Raw genomic sequence first — 22,260 nt, 5'->3', positions numbered from 1 at the left:
AGGCTGGAGTGCAGTGGCCGGATCTCAGCTCACTGCAAGCTCCGCCCGCCGGGTTTACGCCATTCTCCTGCCTCAGCCTCCCGAGTAGCTGGGACTTCTGGCGCCCGCCATCTTCCCCGGCTAGTTTTTTGTATTTTTTAGTAGAGACGGGGTTTCACCGTGTTAGCCAGGATGGTCTCAATCTCCTGACCTCGTGAGTCCGCCCATCTCGGCCTCCCAAAGTGCTGGGATTACAGGCTTGAGCCACCGCGCCTGGCGATATTTTCAATTTATGATGGTTTCATCAGGATATCTGCCTATGCAGATGGAAGCTCCAGATTTACTTTAGAACATGTGGGCTAGTATTTGAAAATACTAGTTAATACTAATATTAACTAGTACTGAATATAAACGACTGAAAATATTAGTTAAGGTCTCTGGCTTATACTAGATTATAATAATAAAATCATCACAGCCCACACTATAGTGGATAATTAGTTAGCTCAGTCTTTTGGAGAGAGCCAGAGACTTCTGCCAAGCAGTTTACAACCATTATCTCTTTTAATTATCAAAATGACTTTATAAGATAGTTGCTGCTATTATTCCCATTTTCCAGTTGAGGGATACTAAGGATTACAGAATATAAGTTATTTCTCCAGTGTCCCCTCATTAGTAAGTGGAAAAGTAACATTTGAATCCAAGTCTAACTCCAGAGCGTCAGTAAACTTTTTGGTTTGTGTTCTAACTACAAAAAGTAACATATGCCTATTGTAAGAATAATGAAAATACAATTGAGGTGTATCATGCAGAAAGTAAAAGTGTTCTATGATCTCGCTAGCAGAGATAAGCATTGTTAGCCTTTTTTTTTAAGCACATACTGATACATTATTTTGCCTTACAGAAATAGGATAAACTATAATTTTTCTGCAGCTTTAAAAATTTGAGGAGAATGGCTTGAACCCAGGAGGTGGAGGTTGCTTTGAGTAGAGATCACACCACTGCACTCTAGCCTGGGCGACAGAGCAGGACTCCAGTCTCAAAAAAAAAAAAAAAAAAACCAAAATTGGTAACATATCCTGGTGTTTATGTAAATACTCCATACACAAGTTCACGGATATTGATCAAGGGTGTGTGTGTATATGTGTATGTTGCGCATTGTGTTTTGTCTCATTGTTTCAGTGAGATAAATCTGGGAAGTGGAATTGCTTGGTCAAGAATATGTATTGGTCGGGCACAGTGGTTCGTACCTGTCACCCCAGAACTTTGGGAGGCTGAGGTGGGCGGACCACTTCGAGTTGGAGACCAGCCTGGCCAACATGGTGAAACCCCATCTCTATTTGAAAATACAAACATTAAAAACACATACAAGCACACACAAAAAAAGAAAATACAAAAATTATGTGGTGGTGACACACCTGGAATCCCATCTACTTGGGAGGCTGAGGCAGGAGAATCGCTTGAACCCAGGAGGCGGAGGTTGCAGTGAGATGAGATCACGCCACTGCATTCCAGCCTGGGCAACAGAGTGAGATGCTGTCTCAAAAGAAAAAAGGGAGCATGAGGCCAAGTATGGTGGTATACATGTAATCCCAGCACTTTGAGAAGCCAAGGCCAGTGGATCGCCTGAAGTCAGGAGTTCGAGTTCAGCCTAGCCAACGTAATGAAAGCCTGTCTCTACTAACAATACAAAAGTTAGCCGGGCATGGTGGTGTACGCCTACAGTCCTAACTACTTGGGGGGCTGAGGCAGGGGAATTGCTGGAACTCAGGAGGCAGAGATTGCAGTGAGCTGAGATTGTGCCATGGCACTCCAGCCTGGGTGACAGAGCGAGATTCCATCTCAGAAAAAGGAGTATGTATTTACAAAAATTAGCCAGGTGTGGTGGCACACACCTGTAGTCCCAGCTCCTTGGGAAGCTGAGGTGGCAGGATGGCGTGAGCCTGGGAGGTCAAGGCTGCAGTGAGCCAAGATAGCACCCACCACACTCCAGACTGGGTGACAGAGCAAGACCCTGTCTCAAAAAAAAGGGTATATATGAATATTTCAAAATTGTTGGTCAGGGCTGGGCATGGTGGCTTACGCCTGTAATCCCAGCACTTTGGGAGGCCGAGGCGGGCGGATCATGAGGTCAGGAGATCGAGACCATCCTGGCTAACACGGTGAAACCCCGTCTCTACTAAAAATACAAAAGTTAGCCGGTTGTGGTGGTGGGGGCCTGTAATCCCAGCTACTCAGGAGGCTGAGGCAGGAGAATGGCTTGAACCTGGGAGATGGAGGTTGTGGTGAGCCAAGATCGCGCCACTGCATTCCAGTCTGGGTGACAAAGCGAGACTCTGTCTCCAAAAAAAAAAAAGAAAAAATTGTCAAGGCCAGGTGTGGTGGCTCACACCTGGAATCCCAGCACTTGGGGAGGCTGAGATGGGGAGGATCACTTGAGGCCAGGAGTTTGAGATCAGCTTGGGCAACATGGTGAGACCCGGTCACTACAAAAAAAAAAATTAGCCAGGCATGGTGGTGTGCACCTGTAGTCCCAGCTACTTGGGAGGCTAAGGCAGGAGGATGGCTTGAGCCAAGGAGTTTGAGGCTGAAATGAGCCATGATTGTACCACTGCACTTCAGCCTGGGCAATAGAGCGAGACTCTGTCTCAAATAATATAAGTAAATAGGCCGGGCACAGTGGCTCATGCCTGTAATCTCAGCACTTTGGGAGGGTGAGATGGGCGGATCACCTGAGGTCAGGAGTTCAAGACCAGCCTGGGCAACATGGCAAAACCCTGTCTCTACTAAAAATACAAAAATTAGCTGGTCATGGTTGCAGGCACTTGTAATCCCAGCTACTTGGGAGGCTGAGGCAGGAGAATCGCTTGAACCCAGGATGTGGAGGTTGCAGTGAGTAGAGATCATACCACTGAACTCCAGCCTGGGGGATAGAGCAAGACTGTGTCTCTGAAAAGAAATAAATAAAATAAATAAAATTGTCAATAGATTACCAAATAACTCACCAAAAAGATTGAGCTGAGCTCATTAATTCCTTGCTGTAGTGTGGGTTCTGTGGTGATTTTATTGTTAGAATGTAACACCAGGCCACATTGTCAGTAACTTCTCAAAATGTTGAATGAATGGACACCTGGTAGGGTAAAAAGTCTGTGCCTGGTGTGGTGGCTCATACCTGTAATCCCAGCACTTTGGGAGGCCAAGGCAGGCAGATTTGTTGAATTTAGGAGTTTGAGACCAGCCTGGGCAGCATAGGGAGACCCTGTCTCTACAAAAAAAAAAACGAGCAGGGTGTGCTGGCTGGTGTCTGTAGTCCCCACTAAGGAGGCTGAGGTGGGAGGATTCCTTGATCCCAGGAGGTGGAGGTTGCAGTGAGCCAAGATCACACACTGCACTCCAGCCTTTGCTGCAGAGTGACACCCTGTCTGAAAAAATAAAAGTCTGTTTACTCAAAGTATTGCAGATTGGATATTATAAATCTTTTTAAAATTTGCCAATTAGTATATGAGTATATGAAAGAACTCTGTTTTAATTTGCATTTCTTTTCATATGTCTTAAATAGAGTAACATTTTAAATTTCTTTTGAAGGCTGGGCGCAGTGGCTCATGCCTGTAATCCCAGCACTTTGGGAGGCTGAGGTGGGAGTTTGAGACCAGCCTGGCCAACATGGCGAAACCCAATCTCTACTAAAAATACAAAAATTAGCCAGGCATGGTGGTGCACACCTGTAGTCCCAGCTACTTGGAAGGCTGAGGCAGGAGAATTGCTTGAGCCTGGGAGGCAGAGGTTGCAGTGAGCTGAGATCGTGACACTGCAGTCCAGCCTGGGCGACAGAGCTAGATGCTGTCTCAAAAAAATAAAAAAATAAATAAAAATAAATTTATTTTGAGTCATTATTACATGTCAGGCTCTATCCAAAGCATTTAATGTGTATTATCTATGTTGTCTAATCCTCAGTGGCTCTTATATGGTAGATATTATTCTCATTCTACGGATGAGAAAACTGGAACTTGTTTCACAACTTTGCCCAAAACTGTAGCTGTAGGTGTGAGGGGCCCGCCTCTAGACACCATGAAGATGCAACACTAAGCTATACTGGACTGGGTCATGTATTTTATTTTCTGTGCATTTGGGGAAGAAGAGAGTTAAATGGAAGAAAGAAAAACTTGCAAATACTTTTAGGATAGTCGTTTTTTGGATACAGTTGATATTGTTTGAAATGAAAGATTAAAGCTGTGCTTACCCTTCTTAAAATTCACTGCTTGGGATGGACTGGTAGCAGTTTTGAGGTTACCCTCAGTAGGCTTCAGTGTTTAGTACACTACATCCCATTTTCTTGGGAAATGAACAGCAACGTCTACTCTGTTAAAATCATTATACGTTGTGTCTGCTTTCAGATTTCTTCCTTTTAGTAATTAGTGTTGTGTATGTGTTAGAATTTTTTTCTGTCTTTACTGAAACGCACCCTTTGGAATTCCTTTAGCGAATACGCTGTTTTGGGTGGATAACCTAATAAGCTTTCCTCTTCGAGTTTTCGGTTTTTTAACTCAGCACAGCCTTGGAAGTAGGGATTTAATTTTCTGTCAAGCTCTGCATCTCACAAAGCAATAGTTACTCAAAACATGATTTTCAAGAAGGTTATTCTTTTTAAGCTTTCAGCAGATGAGTTGAGTAGCAGTAGGAAAGCAGGTGTTGAGAACTGTCTTGGTTTTTGGTACTGCTATTGAATAACATTGCAGCTGTCTTAAATCCTGAATGGCTCAGAAGCTTATGGCTGGTCTTACTACATGGCACCTTGATAGTGACAGGGCTTTTCGTTTCTATCTGATTTCTGTTTTCTAAAAATAAAACTCCTTATTTTTCTCCTATCATTTTAAGTATCTATCACTAATACATAGTCTTAGCAATAGAGACCAGTTAAAATAAACAGGCTGAGGAAAATGTTGATAGCATGTAGGAGAGATTTTGGAGCATTTGTTAAAAGTAAACGTAGGGCTGGGCATGGTGGCTCACTCTCCCTTGTAACCCCAGCACTTTGGGAGGCCGAGGCAGGCAGATTGCTTGAGGCCAGGAGTTTGAGACCAGCCTGGGTCTTAAAAGGTAGATATTATTCTCGTTTTACATATGAGAAAACCGGAGCTTGTTTCAAAAGTTTGCCCAAAATTATAGCTGTTAGTGTGAGGGGCCTGCCTCTAGAGACCATGCAAATTCAACACTAAGCTATACTGGACTGGTCTCACATAGTGAGACCCTGTCTCTACAAAAAGTAGAAAAAGTAGCCGGGCATAGTGGCCCACACCTGTAGGTCCAGCTACTTGGGAAGCTGAGGCGTGAGGATTGCTTGAGCCCAGGAGGTCAAGGCTGCAGTAAGCCATGACATGCCACTGCACTTGTGCCTGGACAACAGAGCAAGACCCCGTCTCAAAAAAAAAAAGAAAAAGTAAAAGTAGATACACAGGGAACTAGGCAAGTAAGAAATAGAACACTAAGCAGTTACTAATGCTGGGGAAAATTGAAGGATTGTACAAAAAAGTATCATTGGGTCAGGCACAGCCGCTGATGCCTGTAATCCCAGCACCTGGGGAGGCCAAGGTGGACAGATCACTTGAGGCGCCAGGAGTTCAAGACCAGCCTGGCCAACATGGCGAAACCCCGTCTCTACTAAAAATATCAAAAGTAGCCAGGCTTGTTGGCATGTGCCTATAGTCCCAGCTACAGGCCAAGGTAGGAGGATCGCTTGAACCTGGGAGGTGGAGGTTGCAGTGAGCCGAGATCATGCCACTGCACTCCAACCTGGGCAATCTTAGACTCTAGCTCAAAAAAAAAAAAAAAAAAAAAATATGATTGGTTTTAGTGCATTATTTAAATTATCAGTGAGTAGTATTTCATGATATACTACTGATTAAACCAGAATATGTGATACTATTGGTATAGGGCAGGGGGAAACTAAATCTTCACCTTGCAGACAATAGATAATGGCTGGAATAAACTAAGAAAGCAGTAAAAGCACATTCTTTAGAAATACTGTATCCATTTTGTGCATTGACTACAAGATTAAAAAACAGAAAAGTACTCTAAATACAAAGAGAAAGCAAAAAACAAAATTGAGAGTGATCGCCTGTGGGTGTTGGTAGGGAGCTGCTCTTTTTCATAAGCCTTTTAAAACTCTGACTTTTAAAATTATGTACATGGGTTAGTTAGATCAAAATACAGAGTGTAAGTGAAGGGCATTTAAGGATACACAAAAATAAATACTCTCAGATCAACCTCTGCATTTTTAAATATTTCCTGAGACTCTTTCTTTACTTCCCGTGTTACAGCCAGTGGCTCCACATGGAATATCTTAGGTATGGCCTGAAGGAATAAACATTGATTTGGTTTATTAGTTACCTGCAGCAGAATGTTTGGCTTTCAGAATTTGACTGAAGGACTCACTATCAGACGATTTATTTTCTTTTTGATAATACTTACCTCGGTCTAATCTTAATATTCCCCACTGGCTCACTACTTGGTCCATTTGCAGCTATGCTTGATTAGTGCCCCAATTGTCAACTTTAGAACAAAGGAATAATAATCACTTGTGCCCCTCAAATAAGCTGCTAGGTCGTAATTATCCAAGAAAGGTGTCACTATAAATAATCTGTCCCAGTTCTGTTGTTTTCTGCTTTTTAGCAAGTATGAAAACAGTGACCGAGCTAACCAGAACAAGGCTTTACTTTTCTTTAGTTATCCACAGATCTAGGTTGTGTCCTGTATTCATGGCTGGAGATGCTTCGCTACACCAGTGATTGTACTACTGCCAGTTCATCATCACCTGATACAGTATCTCAGGGTTCTCACAGAATCTTTTACCTGCAAAATGCAGTTTGCATCAGTTTTACACTCTGCTTGCTCTAAGAAGCTGTGTGCAAGGTGACTGAGAGAGAGACTTCACTTTAACCTTCTTTGGGCACCATCTCCCTGCACTTTCTTTCCCAAACAAGATAGTTGGCAGCTCAGATTCTGAAAAAGGGATTCCTTTCAAGTGTAGATTAGGACTTCAGCTCTGCTCCTTAGGTTAGTTAGAAATAATGTGGAGCTATTTCTGAAGTGCCGAGTCTTGGTCATTTATTTCATTCCTGGTGGGGACCCCAGAGTCCTGGGGATCTGCAGGGGAAAGAGAGCCTTATGCAAGGGCATCATCCCCACTATTTCCACCGTACGCGGCTCGGAGCTGTGATCTTTTTCTGGTTACCTGAACTTGCCGATCACAACATGGGAGTGCTGGGGGAAAGCCGCCAGTGCTTGTAGCAGTAAATGGATTGAAAAAGCAGTTCCTACGTTTACTTACTCCTGCTCTCCTGGGAGCAGACCATGGTTTAGTTTCGAGAAGAGTGCACCAGCTCGAGACCAAAGAGTCTTGCTTTGCTTGCTCTTGACTGTGGAATAGGGAAGCCAGCATTCTCAGAAGACCAGAAGGGAAGGTGGGGGGAAGGGAGGGAGACAGGCCTGTTTAACCGAGAAGAGACAGGTGCCATCCCCAGGGTGAGGCCTTCCTTTCAGTGGACCGTATTTGGTGCTGGAGAAGAGCCTGTGAGGAGTGAAGGAGGAAAGGCGGAGACTGAGCGGGACTCCAGCCGGTTCCTGCACGCAGTGCACACCCAGCGGGAAGGAAGAGGAAGTGTGTTCAGGAATAGCTCAGGCAGCTGTGCCATTGGCCGACAGGCCTGTCAGTCGCCTGGGGGCTGAGACTGAAAAGAGGAAGAAGTGAGGGGGAGCCGTTGCCTGGAAGGGAGGGAGGAGGTCTGAGCCAGGCCGAGCCAGGGGGCGTGGGGGCTGGGACAGCAGGCGGATTGGCAGGGCGGGGTTGCCTTCAATCCTGGCCACTTCTCTTAATCGTCCCTCTCCTGCTTCAGATTGGCATTGTGTGTCCCAGAGTGCCGGAGCGAGTCCCAGAAGAGAGGCGAGGCTAAGCCCAGAGCGCTGGGTTGCTTCGGCAGGGAAGACTCCCTTCCCCCTGCTTCAGGCTGCTGAGCACTGAGCAGCGCTCAGAATGGAAGCCATCGCCAAATATGACTTCAAAGCTACTGCAGACGACGAGCTGAGCTTCAAAAGGGGGGACATCCTCAAGGTAAGTGCTGATGCCGAGCACAATGCTGAGATCGCTCTCCTTGTGCTCACTCACCTTCTTTCGCCCTGATTACAGACAAAGAAGCTGTGTTTTTCATTGTAGACTTTCAACATTTACCATCATATTTGATCTGGAGAGCTTGAGATAGATGCTGAGTAGAATATTAAATATGACTTAAGTGAGTTGGTGTGATGTGTGGTCTTTAACTGCCTTTGTGTGAATGCTTCAAGTATTTGTTTGTTGATACTGGTAATATTTCAAGTAAAGTCAAAGTAGTGTGATTGTAGAAAGGAAGTATATGGGTAGATTGATTTGCCCTGTAGAGTTTTATTTTAAAAATAGCATTTTTTAAAAAGAGCTAGACTTGAAGTATTTATGTAAAAGCATTCAGTTAGTCTTGTCTTATATAGCCAAAAGATTTTGCTTTCTAGAATATGGTTTTGGTAGGTTAGAAATTAATTTTCCCAATTTAGAGAGGTTGTTAGAAGTGCATACCAAAACTCATTAAAGAACCTCAGTGTATTTTTATTCTTTGTGAAAAAACAAATGGAGTTCGAAATAATAAGGTGCAACCTGCTATTGTACAAGTCAGATTTCCACTTTCTTAAAAGAAACTTGAGGAGCAATTACCCCATATTAAACTGTAATTGCACGAAAAGAAACCTGCTGACAGTTTAAAAATCAGCTTCTATACCGTGTGCAGCTTATTTTGAGCCCCACTATTTATATGAGAATTCGCTCTCCCCCAGCACATGTTAATTATGTTGTTTACCCAATTGACTGTAGCAGTTTGCCCTTTTGGATGTGTAATGTATTTTAACGAGGATGAGTGTTATCAAAGAGTATGTTAATTTTAAAGGAGGAAAGTCTGAAGCTTAATGTTTTGTTTCCTGTGTCTCAAGTTTTGACATTTTTCCTTCAGAGCCTTAGGCTGATTGTTGGAATTTGCTACCTCATTTGTTTACTACCCCTGAATGAAATTCTTAGAATTTTATAAAGAGAAAGCAAGTGGAGATGTAGAAATATGGTTCTTTATAAAAGGACGTGCAATTTTTTTACTTTTAAGTTATGTGGACTTATTGATAGTCTCTATTTTGCCCTCATTGCCCAAAGCGTACAGTTCTACTCTGAAGTTAACTGCCCAGTAATTTCTTAATGTTAGAAACATAAGTTGAGCCTCATAGAAGGTGATGCTGCAGAGCCCGTTAAAGAGAAGAAAACTCTGTGTCTGTGTGTTCATTTCAAAGCTGTGTTTGTGGCTTTTCGAGGGTATTCTCAAAGTCAGCACCAATTGCATGGGGAAGCAGAAAGGGGAACCAGCTCTAGGTTTCTATTTTCTTTTTTTTTTTTTTTTTTTTTTGAGACGAAAGCTTGCTCTGGTCGCCCGGGGCTGGGAGTCCAGGACGGATCCTCAGCCACCTGCAAGCTCCGCCTCCGGGTTAGCCTTCTCCTGCCTTCAGCCTCCGGAGTAGCTGGGGGACTACAGCGCCCGCCACTCGCCCGGGCTATTTTTTTTATTTTAGTAGAGGACGGTTCACCCGTGTTAGCCAGGATGGTCTCCGAATCTCCTTGACCTCGTGATCCGCCCCGCCCGGGCCTCCCCAAAGTGCTGGGATTACAGGCTTGAGCCACCGCGCCCGGCCTAGGTTTCTATTTTCTTGGACTAGAGAAAATATGCCCAGCTAGAGATCAGGGCAAAGTTAACTTAGACTACAAAATTGCTCAGTTTTCATTGGTATATGGGAGAGGAAATTTGATGTTTCTGTAGGTGATTACTGTTTTCCGCAGATAACCTACTTGTGATGGTATAAGACAGGCTACTCAAAATGCCCCCATTTATAACCTGTACAAAACCCTTTTGGGCCAGTATTTTTTGTTTGTGATATAAACTTAGATTTCATAAGATTATCTTAGAAACTTGAACCTAGAAGGCTGGTAGTTCATATTTTTCTCTAAATCTGTCCCATTGCACATGAAGCACTGAAGCAACAAGTTAAAACAAAACTAGGGACATGCGGTCTCTTTTTAAGAATTTTTTTTGGCCGGGCGCGGTGGCTCACGCCTGTAATCCCAGCACTCTGGGAGGCCGAGACGGGCGGATCACGAGGTCAGGAGATCAAGACCATCCTGACTAACACGGTGAAACCCCGTCTCTACTAAAATACAAAATTAGCCGGGCGCGGTGGCGGGTGCCTGTAGTCCCAGCTACACGGGAGGCTGAGGCAGGAGAATGGCGTGAACCCAGGAGGCGGAGCTTGCAGTGAGTGGAGATCGCGCCACCGCACTCCAGCCTGGGCGACGGAGTGAGACGGCTAGTTTTTTGTGTGTTTTTTTTTTCTTTTTTTTAGTAGAGACGGGGTTTCACCATGTTAGCCAGGATGGTCTCGATCTCCTGACCTCGTGATCCGCCCGTCTCGGCCTCCCAAAGTGCTGGGATTACAGGCTTGAGCCACCGCGCCCCGCAAGAATTTTTAAACAAGAACTTTCCCTGATTTCTGTCTTTGAAGTTTATGCTAGACCTAGACCATGAACATTTTATAAATTCTTTAACTTAAATTAGTAAACTCAGGAACAAGTGTAAAAACCTTCTCTCCCATCCTTTTATTAGGGAAGAAGATGCTGTTTAACAATCCCTCAGAAATTTTTATTATGGAGGAGAAAGTAAATCAGAATATTCACGTTCACTTTCAGATTTTCTTTGAGGAGAGAGAAAAATACGTATATGTGGTTCTTTTCAATTTGGTAGATAACCGAGATATGAAGTCATAATGCCATTATTACTTTTGAACGGTGGCCATTAGCTGTGTGTTGGTAATGTGGCTTTACTCCAAAAGAAAAAAAAAGAGTGACGATACAGTAGTTGCCCTTTGTCCCATAACTGTGTGAAATGGCTGGGTGAAGAGGAGGAACATGCTTTCTTAAAAGCTGTTAGTTAAAAAAACAGAGTTTTTCTCATTTGATTCTTCCTTTGGATAGCTTTGATTTGGTAAGTCTTGAGGGTATTAATTGTAAACCAAAACATGTTTTAAAAGTTGCTGGAATGGCATTGACCAATTTAACTTTCATTGAAATAGGCATATATATGTATGCCTCTCTTGATAAAGGAGATGTGCATATGGATATTGAATAAGTTTCATTTCAAGATAATGAAATAGAAAGGCACTTAGCCTTCACCCTCTGACTATAGTTCAGAAGGATCACATCTTCTCCTGTCTTGGAGTTCCTGGTTAACTTTTAGTTAAAAATGGTGACTCCTGGGGCCGGGTGTGGTGGCTCAAGCCTGTAATCCCAGCACTTTGGGAGGCCGAGGTGGGCGGATCACGAGGTCAGGAGATCGAGACCATCCTGGCTAACACGGTGAAGCCCCGTCTCTGCTAAAAAAAAATACAAAAACTAGCTGGGCGAGGTGGCGGGCGCCTGCAGTCCGAGCTCCTCGGGAGGCTGAGGCAGGAGAATGGCGTAAACCCGGGAGGCGGAGCTTGCAGTGAGCCGACATCCGGCCACTGCACTCCAGCCTGGGCGACAGAGCGAGACTCCGCCTCAAAAAAAAAAAAAAAATGGTGACTCCTTTCCTCCAGCACACCCTTTCCCTACTTTCTGTCTACACGTTGACCTGTTACTGTCCTGAGAAAAAGAGGAAAAAATAAAAGCATTTTCCTAAAATAGAGTTGAATGGTTCAATATGTCTGCCTTTGTTTCTCTCTCTTATAAAAGCTTGTGTTTTTTCTTGGCTGGGGGAGGGAGAGGACACTGAGATGTAAAATAGAAGGAATTGCCCTTCCTCTGTAGGTTTCAGGCCTGGTGTGGTTGGAATAAATCAGAATTCCTCCCACCATTGTAGGGCAGACTTGAGACAGTCCCGGAGGTTCTCCACTGTCAAGACCCCTAAATAGTCTACACTAGAGCACATAAAACTGGATGAGCTTACCTAGGAGCTGCAGCTGCCATTTAGGGGCTTATGTATACTTACTTCAAATTATGCTGCATAGGAATTAAGAGACCATTTTGAGCTCTCAAATCTGTGCTCATTCCATTCTAGAGCCAGCTTCTTGCTTTCTTCAACTCTAGTGGAGAGCCAGCCCTGGGTCATCTAGTTGTATTCTACCTTCTCTGGGACTAACTACCTTTACTAGTTTCTTAAACTACTTTAAAAACAGGTCTTGAGTTCACATTGAGATCTTCAAAGCATCCTCTGTCTTGGTAGCACTGCCTGGCCTATTTCAGTGTCACACTCACTAAGCATCTCTTGAGCCAGATACTGGGATAAGTTGCTTTGAGAGTTGGGAGAGAAATACAAGATGTTCTTAGTCCCTTCAGAAGCTCCAAAGTCTCAAGAGAACTGAGATTAATATGTGAAGCCGTACAAGATGGTATATAAAAATTTTTTTAGAAAAGGGAACGATCTTTTAAAATTTCTTAAGTTAGACTTACTATTTTACAGATGAGGAAATGGTGGCCCATAGAGTTAAATGATCTATCCAAGATCACACAACTGTCATTCTTAGTAGTGATTTGTAGTAGTGATTCTTAGGAGTATTTGATGGTATGCACACTGTAACTGCTAGAGTCATTCAGGAAGGATGAGACTGGCAAGCGCTGACATCAGTCAGGTGTGTGCAGAGTTGTGACTTGAACTGAACCTTGTAAGGAGAACAAGACATGTAGGTTAAGAGAAGGAGCACATTTCAAGGGAGACAGAAGTTGTGCTTGTTGTGTTTGAGATAGGAAGGCTGGAATAAGAATCTGGACTGACATAGTGGAAAATAAGGTAGAGTTGGAGCGAGGTGAGAAAGGCCTAGTTAAGAGTTTGGTCCTTAAGAAGCCTCCGAAGGTTTTTAGTGATGAAGAGCATTGTGTGTGTGTAAAGAATTGCAAGGGGGCAAGCCTGGGATCCCAAGCCTGGATGGTGTCAAGTAATCCGTATCAACCTGGGATACTAGAAATGAAGGAGGGGAGTGGTTTGAAAGATACTGAAAGGAAGAATCACAGGATTTCTGCCTGTCAGATAGGGGCATTTGAGTAAGTCTCCTAAGAAAGAAATGCCCTTTGATTATGATCCTCAATGGAGAAGATCGGTGAAGAGCCAAACCCTAGTTTGCTTGGTTAGAGTTTTCACAAGTTGTAAGTCCTGAGTTTCAGTGCACGAGTCCCATTTCAGGGGTTCGAATTACCTAATCTAAATAAAAAACCAGGTACACTAGTAGAAGCCTGAAGGCCCCACCTGCTCATGAAGCTGAGAGAGGAAGATGGCTTGAGCCCAGGAGTTGGAACCCAACCTGGGCAACAAAGCAAGACCCCATCTCCAAATTAAAAAAAAAAAAAGAAAAGAAAAAAGGAGGTCGCCCCCCCCCCCACTATTTAAAATCCTAGTATCAGTGTACTCTGCAGAAGCATTAATTTTTTCTCCCAAAGTGCTGGGATTACAGGTGTGAGCCATTGTACCCAGCCTTTGCCTTTTGGTAAGAATTCTTATCAATCTCGTTGACTGAACCAGAATATTGCATTTAATCTTTAAGAAGGAGGTTAGTTTGTGGCCAGGCGCGGTGACTCATGCCTGAATCCCAACACTTTGGGGAGGCCGAGGCGCATGGATCATTTGATCAGGAGTTCGAGACCAGCCTGGCCAACATGGTGAAACCCTGTTTCTACTAAAAATACAAAAAACAGACGGGCCTGGTGGTGTGGGTGCATACCTGTAATCCCAGCTACTCAGGAGGGTAAGGCAGGAGAATCACTTGAACCCGGGATGTGGAGGTCGCAGTGAGCTGAGATTGTGCCACTGCGCTCCAGCCTGGGCAACTGAGAGAGACTCCATCTCAAAAAAACAAACAAACAAAAAAAGGAAGGGGGCAGTTTGTTGTTTCAGTGCTCTTAAAGCAAATAATCTGCTTGCTTTTTATTATATTCATTTTGTCAGCTGAATCGTCTATTTCCAAATAGGTGCTGAGAATGAACTTTCAGTTCCTATATAAATAAGACTCTTTTTGGGAGACTGGCTGAAGAGGATTCTTCCCCCCGGTTGGAGAAGGAAACGAGTAAGGAAATGCAGTATTCCTTCAGAATCTTTCAGTTTCACCTCTAAACCATATGGTTGAATAGCTAGTAAGTTGTTGGGTTTTTTTTTTTTTTGGCGAAGTCTTGCTCTGTCGCCCAGGCTGGAATTGCGCGATCTTGGCTCGCTACAGCCTCCACCTCCTGGGTTCAAGCGATTGTCCTGTCTCAGCCTCCTGAGTAGGTGGGATTATAGGCGCCTGCTACCACACCTGGCTAATTTTTTGTATTTTTAGTAGAGATGTGGTTTCACAGTGTTGGCCAGGATGGTCTTAAACTCCTGACCTCAAGTGATCCACCCACCTTGGCCTCCCAAAGTGCTGGGATTACAGGCGTGAGCCACCGCACCCGGCCGAGATTGGCATTCTTAACCCCATTTTATGGGTGCAGAAACAGGCTCAAAGCTTAAGAAACTTGCTCAGGTTCACACATCTAGCAAGTGACAGATGGAGTCTGATCTTAGAACTTGCTGTGGTGTACCCATTCACAACACATGGATACGCCTCTTAACTGTCCCAGTATTAGCAAACCAGAAAGGTTAGGGTATCAGTAGTCTTGCTTTGTTCAACTGCCCGGCATTGCTTCCATGAGTGATTTATTGGACTTCCTGTCTAGACTAAGTTTGTCATTTTGTAAGTCAGATTACCAGATATGACAAAGATTGACCCCATCCTCTGTTGACTGCAGTGTGAAGAAATGGGTACCACCATCCCATGTCTCTGGAGATTTTTACCAATATTGTCTGTCTCACTGGTGGCTTGGTAATAGGTATCAGAACATAAAATGATCCAGCAATTATAATTTTAATAATTTGTTCTGAGGCCGAGCACAGTGGCCCATGCCTATAATCCCAGCACTTTGAGAGGCCAAAGCGGGCAGATCACTTGAGATCGGAGTTTGAGACCAGCCCGGCCAACATGGTGAAATCCCGTCTCTACTAAAAATAAAAAAATTAGCCGGGCGTGGTGATGTTTGCCTCTAGTCCCAGCTAGTCAGGAGGCTGAGGCATGAAAATCGCTTGAACTCAGGAGGCAGAGGTTGCAGTGAGCCAAGATCATGCCACTTTACTCCAGACTGGGCTACAGTCTCCAAAAAAAAAAGAAAAATGTATTCTAAGAAACTCTTAAACAAGTTTTTTAAAGATGAAGACATAAGGATGTTTATTTCCATTATCTATGTGCCACCTAGAAAAAATTTTTTCTGCCAATACTATCATTTGTAAGATGCATTTAAGAGATGTTAAGACACATAAAAGTGGCATGCACCTTCCAGTTGATGAAATTGCCATACTAGCCAAAAAACAAAACCAATTAATGGGGTTTACAAAAGTAGATAATGGCACCTATTAAGTGGAATACCATGAAGGTGTTAACGTTGATCTATATCAACACAGAATAATACCTATACTTGCACAGAGAAATGTTTAAATGGATCCTGTTTTAATAAGTAATAATATAACTAATATATTAAATACTTAGCATGCCCTTGCACTAAGCTGAGTATTCAACTTCCCTTCTCTTTTAATCTCACACAAATCCTGTAAAGACAGATGCTGTTATCCTCATTTTACTGACAAAAAAATCTGAGGCTTAGATTGAATAGTTTGACCAAATTTACAAGTTAGGATTCAGATCTAGTCTGTTTTAGTCCTAATTTTATGTTCTTTCTTTCTTTTATTATTTATTTTTTAATTTTTTTAATTTTTGAGACGGAGTTTCACTCTTGTTGCTCAGGCTGGAGTGCAACGGCACAATCTCAGCTCACTGCCACCTCCGCCTCTGTGGTTCAAGTGATTCTCCTGCCTCAGCCTCCTGAGTAGTTGGGATTACAAGCATCTGCCACCATGCTCAGCTAATTTTTGTATTTTTAGTAGAGGCAAGGTTTCACCATGTTGGCCAGGGTGGTTTCAAACTCCTGACCTCAGGTGATCTGCCTGCCTTAGCCTCCCAAAGTGCTGGGATTACAGGTGTGAGCCACCACGGCTGGCCTTATTTTCATTTTTGAAACAGAGTCTTGCTCTGTCACCCAGGCTGGAATGCAGTGGCATGATCTTGACTCACTGCATCCTCAGCCTCTCGGGCTCAAGGAATCCTCCTACCTCAGCCTCCTGAATAGGTGGGACTACAGGTGTCCAGGTGTGCACTACCACACCTGGATAATTTAAATTTTTTGTTTATTTGTGTGCCGGTTTTTTTTTGTTGTTGTTGTTGTTGTAGAGCCAGGAGGTCTCACTGTGTTGCCCAGGCTGGTCTCGAACTCCTGGGCTCAAGCGATCTGCCTGCCTCCCAAAGTGCTGGGATTACTGTTATGAGCTACTGCACCCGGCCTCTGTAAATAAAGCCTTTCTGTACACAAATAAGGTCAAACTAGAGAGAGAGGCCATTTAGGAAAATTGCTGTCTTTTCCTCTTTTTTTTTTTTTTTTTTTGAGACGGAGTCTTGCTCTGTCGCCCAGGCTGGAGTGCAGTGGCCGGATCTCAGCTCACTGCAAGCTCCGCCTCCCGGGTTTACGCCATTCTCCTGCCTCAGCCTCCCGAGTAGCTGGGACTACAGGCGCCCGCCACCTCGCCCGGCTAGTTTTGTATTTTAGTAGAGACGGGGTTTCACCGTGTTAGCCAGGATGGTCTCGATCTCCTGACCTTGTGATCCGCCCGTCTCGGCCTCCCAAAGTGCTGGGATTACAGGCTTGAGCCACCGCGCCCGGCCTCCTCTTTATTATATACGTAGATCTCATTCTGAATGGTCTCCCAAGAAGTAACTGAATTTCAGGTGATTTTTACTCTTTATTCTCTTTTGAATTATTTAACACATGTATCAGTTTTATTATTTATTTTATTTTATGTTATTTTGATGCAAGAGTCTCTGTTGCCCAGGCTGGAGTACAGTGGCGCAATCTCGGCTCACTGCAGCCTCCACCTCCTGGGTTCAAGCGATTCTCCTTCCTCAGCCTCTTGAGTAACTGGGATTACAGGCACACACCACCACACCTGGCCAATTTTTTGAATTTTTTAGGAGAGATGAGGTTTTACCATGTTGGCCAGGCTGGTCTCAAACTCCCGACCTCAGGTGATCCACCCGCCTCGGCCTCCCAAAGTGCTGGGATTACAGGCGTGAGCCACCCTGCCCAGCTATCAGTTTTATTAAAACAAAAAAGTTACATTCAGATAGTAAGCAGTTTACATTCTGCATCTAGTTTACCTTGAAGGATATTCTAGGAAGGTGAAGTGCTCTGCTGAGGAGTGGTTTTGTTTTTTAAGGGTTGAGGTTTAACCTGATTTTAAATCTTTTAGGCCGAAGTTCACTGTGACTGTGCTCAGTGTGATAAAACTTTGAGACATTTGAAAAGTGACCCAAAATGACTTTTGAGGAAAACCTTTGTCCTTTTGGCAGCTACTCCCTTAATTTTACCTCCTTCTGGATGTGGAATGAGAGACATCTGAAATATTGTAAAGAATACTGGCTCTAGGCGAGACCTGCCTGCTAGGAATCCCAGCTCTGTCACAGGCAGATCTGGCATTGCGATGTTGGGGAATTTACGGGATGGCTTTGTGTTTTGGTTCTGATATCTGCAAAATAGGAACAATAGTCACCTACCTTCCTGGGGTCATAGTGAATATTAAAAGAGCCAGTATGTTGGTGTTTTTTGTTGTTTTCTTTTTGGGAAGGAGTCTCGACTCTGTCACCCAGGCTGTAGTGCAGTGGCGCTATCCTGGCTCACTGCAACCTCTGCCTCCTGGGTTCAAGGAATCTTCTGCCTCAGTCTCCTGAGTAGCTGGGACTACAGGAGTATGCCACCACACCCAGGTAATTTTTGTATTTTTAGTAGATGGGGTTTCACCATATTGGCCAGGCTGGTCTCGAACTCCTGACGTCGTGATCCGCCTGCCTCAGCCTCCCAAAGTATTGGGATTACAGGTGTGAGCCACGTGCCCAGCCTATGTTGGTGTTTTTAAAGCAGTAACTAGCATAAAGTCGACAGTAATTGCTAGCTTTTAGTTTTATTAATGCTATTCAGGTATACAACATTGATAAGAGGTGATTAGTCCAGACCCCAGGTTCAGGAAACTATTGAGTCACATGACTCTACGCATAAAACTGGCCAAAGGTTATCTGCTATTACCTCAGACTCAGAACTGTTCCAACCCTGTCCCAGAGCTCAGCTGAAAGCACAGTATTGTTGGAGGGGTTTCCTCTGTTCTTACACATCTGTAACAAATAGATGGATACCTATACTGTGTCTTATTGGGGGCCTCTTTTGTAAGTTTCTTTAGTCTACCGAAGCTTTGGGATTGTGCAGTTGGCTAACAGTAAGGAATGTTTGACAAAACAGCCTTGGGGAAAACTCATACTATTTGCTGTAAGGATATTAAGGACGATTTCATTATCTCTAACTGCCCTCAATGAGAAGCCATGGGTAAACATTCTCTCTAGTCTCAATAGTGAGAATAGATGTATTTTTCCCAAACAACTTTAAAAAATCTTAAGGATGCCATAGATAATGCTTAATATTTCCTTCTTTATTAGAAAGTTTAGCCCACCTTGGTCCAGTTTCTAGCAGTAGTTCTTACACTTTTGTCCTAACATTTTATCAAAAGAACTACATATTGAGTGTCCCTAATCAAAGATCTGAAATCTGAAACTTTTTTGAGCGCCAACATGGCACTCAAAGGAAGTGCTTATTGGAGCATTTTGGATTTTCAGATTTAGGGATGCTGAACCCATGTGAGTGCAAATATTCCAAAATCCAGAAAACTCTGAAATGCCTCTGGTCCCTTATTTCAGATAAGGGATATACAACCTGTATTAATTATTAGCAGTAAAATATTGAAAGTTTTTTTCCTCATTTTAACAGTGGCTTTTATTTTCAACTAATTTATTCTTTAGTTTAACAGTGGACTTTTTATTCCTTTTTTCTTGAAGGACTTTTTTTTTTTTTGGAGACAGCATCTCACTCTGTCGCCAGGCTGGAGTGCAGTGACGTGATCAGTCAACCTCTGCCTCCCGGGTTCAAGCGATTTTCCTGCCTCAGCCTCCTGAGTAGCTGGGACTACAGGCACGCGCCTCCATGCCCAACTAACTTTTGTATTTTTAGTAGAGATGGGGGTTTCACCATGTTGGCCAGGATGGTCTCGATCTCTTGACACTGTGATCCGTCCGCCTCAGCCTCCCAAAGTGCTGGGATTACAGGAACCCAGGACTTTTAAAATCTAGGTTTAACAAAATGGCAAAAGCCCTTGGTAACATTTTTCTTTTGAAAAATACAAGAGCGGCCGGGCGCGGTGGCTCAAGCCTGTAATCCCAGCACTTTGGGAGGCCGAGACGGGCGGATCACTAGGTCAGGAGATCGAGACTATCCTGGCTAACACGGTGAAACCCTGTCTCTACTAAAATACAAAAAATGAGCCGGGTGAGGTGGCGGGCGCCTGTAGTCCCAGCTACTTGGGAGGCTGAGGCAGGAGAATGGCGTAAACCCGGGAGGCGGAGCTTGCAGTGAGCTGAGATCCGGCCACTGCACTTCAGCCTGGGCCACAGAGCTAGACTCCGTCTCAAAAAAAAAAAAAAAAAAAAAAAAAAAAAAAAAAAAAAAGAGCATCAGTTTTAGTTATGCAGTGAAAAAAATGTATTTTGGACCTAAAACTATAGGATTCACTGAGAACAAGAAAGGGGTATGTGTTTTGGGAAATGTTGATCATGTCATGTCATTATTTCATATATCTTTATTTTCTTTTTTTTTTTTTTTTTTTTTGAGACAGCCAGTCTCACACTGTCACCAGGACTAGAATGCAATGGCGTGATCTTGGCTTCATTGCAACCTCCGCCTCCCGGGGTTCAAGCAATTCTTCTGCCTCAGCCTCCCGAGTAGCTGGGATTTTGGGTGCCCGCCACCATGCCTGGCTAATTTTTTTTGTATTTTTAGTAGAGACGAGGGTTTCACTGTGTTGGCCAGGCTGGTCTTGAACTCCTGACCTTGTGATCTGCCCTCCTCCACCTCCCAAAGTGCTGGGATGAGCCACTACACCTGGCATATCTTTATTTTCATAGATAACTATGAAGAGGAGTTTGAAAAGGAATGCTGGGGAAAAAGAATATATTTAGATTATTTTATTAGCAATATTTCCACTTCACTGTAACATTTAAAGTTACTTTAGCATACATTAATAGATAGGAAACTCAAAATTCTGCATAAGTCCCTCTATTCCAGTATTTTTACTATTTCAGATTTCTCTTAAGCTTTATCATTATGTACACATTTTTATAATCCTGTAATTGTAGTGAATTTAAAATGTTACCATTTTCCCTATTAGTTTTACTAATTATTTTCAGTGGCTGTATAACATATCAGGTTAATGTTCTGTAATTGACTTAACTATTTCCCTATTGCTATATATTTCACTTGTTTCTGTTAATAATTTAGCTCATAATCTCAAGGGAGGTTTTGATACCTGTGTTGTCCTATTGTCTGAATGGCTGAACAAATGGTTACCTACTTAAGATGACCTTAAATGAGAATGGCCCGTAATCCCTAGCCAGAATACATAATAATAGCACAGCTAATGTTTGCTTCATTCTCTGGTCTCCTTTAACAATAGAACATTATTTCAAAGCTGGACAGTGTTTTATAGGACTATGTTAACCAGATTTGTGAGATGATTAAACATCTTTCCCTCAGCATGTAAGATGCCTGACACAGGTTTTCGGCCGCATGTTTTATTTTATGCTATTTTTTTAGGTGGTTAATTTCCTTTTTCTATAGCTTTGTCAGGTTAAATTCATAAGTGATTATGATAGCAGAGAAATCTGGCATGTATCCATAATTTAATTTGTCTTTGAACTAAATGAGTATTTTCTAGAGGGAGACCATCCATCCTAACTCATGCTTGGAACAAGATGGGAAGACAGACAAACCAGTCTTTGTTTAGTTTATGTTGCAAATGTTTAGCTTTAAGCCAGGAGGCTCTGCTGAGAACTTTTGAGAAGAAAGTATTGTAACTTTTAATACAACATCCTCACTCACATATACTGCAATATAAAGAAAAAAGAAGAGTGTGATGTTGGGTAATAGTTGGTTTTCTCTGGATGTAGGGATTATGGAGAACTTTAACTTTCTGTATTGTGCATTTCTATAATTTTTTTTTTTTTTTTTTTTTACTACAAGCTATTCGTTTTGTAATCAGAAAAAGCAGTAGAAAACAAAAACACTACAGTAGTTTCAGTAGTTTTCCAGATGTCAGTTTGCAGGTCAACAAATATTTTAGGGCCGTTTTGCTGTCTAACAAGGAAAGAAAAAAATCACTGTGCACAGCTTCATGGAGCAAATTCGTTTCCTAGTAAAACTCTTCTTGGTGTAGACAGTACCTCATCTTCCACACTATATGAGGTTATTACATAGAAATTTTGTAGAATCTAATATGATAAACTAGAAACATGACATGTTCAGCTGTTTTCTCTACGAATAAACAGATTGGCCCTAAAACTGGTCTCGCTGTCTAGATTTCTAGTTATATCTCAATTATCTTTTCCCCACATGGGATGTGAAAGTAATGTTATATGCTTTCTTGTGTATGTACTTTTGATTTAGGTCAGTCTCCACACTGCATTAAAATTACTAATGAGATAAATTGCAATTTTCCAGAGGTTCATGTTTCCGTTTCTCCTTTCTTGGCCTTCCTGCATTTTTAGCCCCAGTCAAAATTCTATTTGTTATGTATCAACTTTTATAAAATGCTTGACTTTGAAAAGTATAATTAAAAGACAAAGATCTGAAATTAATAGTGGGTTTTAGCTATCTATCATTCATTAAGAAATCAAGTGACCAGGTGAGGTGGCCTGTAATCCTAGCACTTTGGGAGGCTGAAATAGGGGGACAACTTGAGCTCAGGAGTTCGAGACCAGCCTGGGCAACATGCAAGACCTTATCTCTACTAAAAATCAAAAAAATTATCCAGGTGTGGTGGTGCATGCCTGTAGTCCCAGCTACTTGGGAGGCTAAGGTGGGGAGACTGCTTGAGCCCAGGAGGCAGAGACTATAGTGAGCTATGTTTGCCCCACTGTATTGCCCCACTGTACTCCAGCCTCGGTGACAGTGTGTGACCCCCTTTTTTTTTTTTAAATGGAAATCAAATGTCT

The 22,260-nt window shown here is 43.0% G+C and overlaps 1 protein-coding gene across 3 annotated transcripts in view; it reads left to right on the top strand.

Annotated features, from left to right (window-relative positions):
* The window catches only part of GRB2 (growth factor receptor bound protein 2), an 88,602-nt gene that overhangs the window by 4,859 nt on the left and 61,483 nt on the right, over positions 1 to 22,260 (top strand). For 2 of the 3 annotated variants that reach the window (XM_017884863.1, XM_017884864.1), the window contains exon 2: positions 7,869 to 8,083. In XM_017884863.1, the coding sequence (XP_017740352.1) occupies positions 8,006 to 8,083 (78 nt within the window). In that variant the 5' untranslated portion in view covers positions 7,869 to 8,005. Of the gene's footprint in view, positions 1 to 7,712; positions 7,756 to 7,868; positions 8,084 to 22,260 lie in introns of those variants that run through there. The other variant, XM_017884865.1, reaches the window with a different exon arrangement.

The sequence above is a fragment of the Rhinopithecus bieti genome, unplaced genomic scaffold (genome assembly GCF_001698545.2).
Source record: "Rhinopithecus bieti isolate Rb0 unplaced genomic scaffold, ASM169854v2 scaffold_13400, whole genome shotgun sequence".
In the NCBI taxonomy this organism is placed as follows: Eukaryota; Metazoa; Chordata; class Mammalia; order Primates; family Cercopithecidae; genus Rhinopithecus; species Rhinopithecus bieti.
This window is presented reverse-complemented; position numbering and strand designations above follow the sequence as displayed.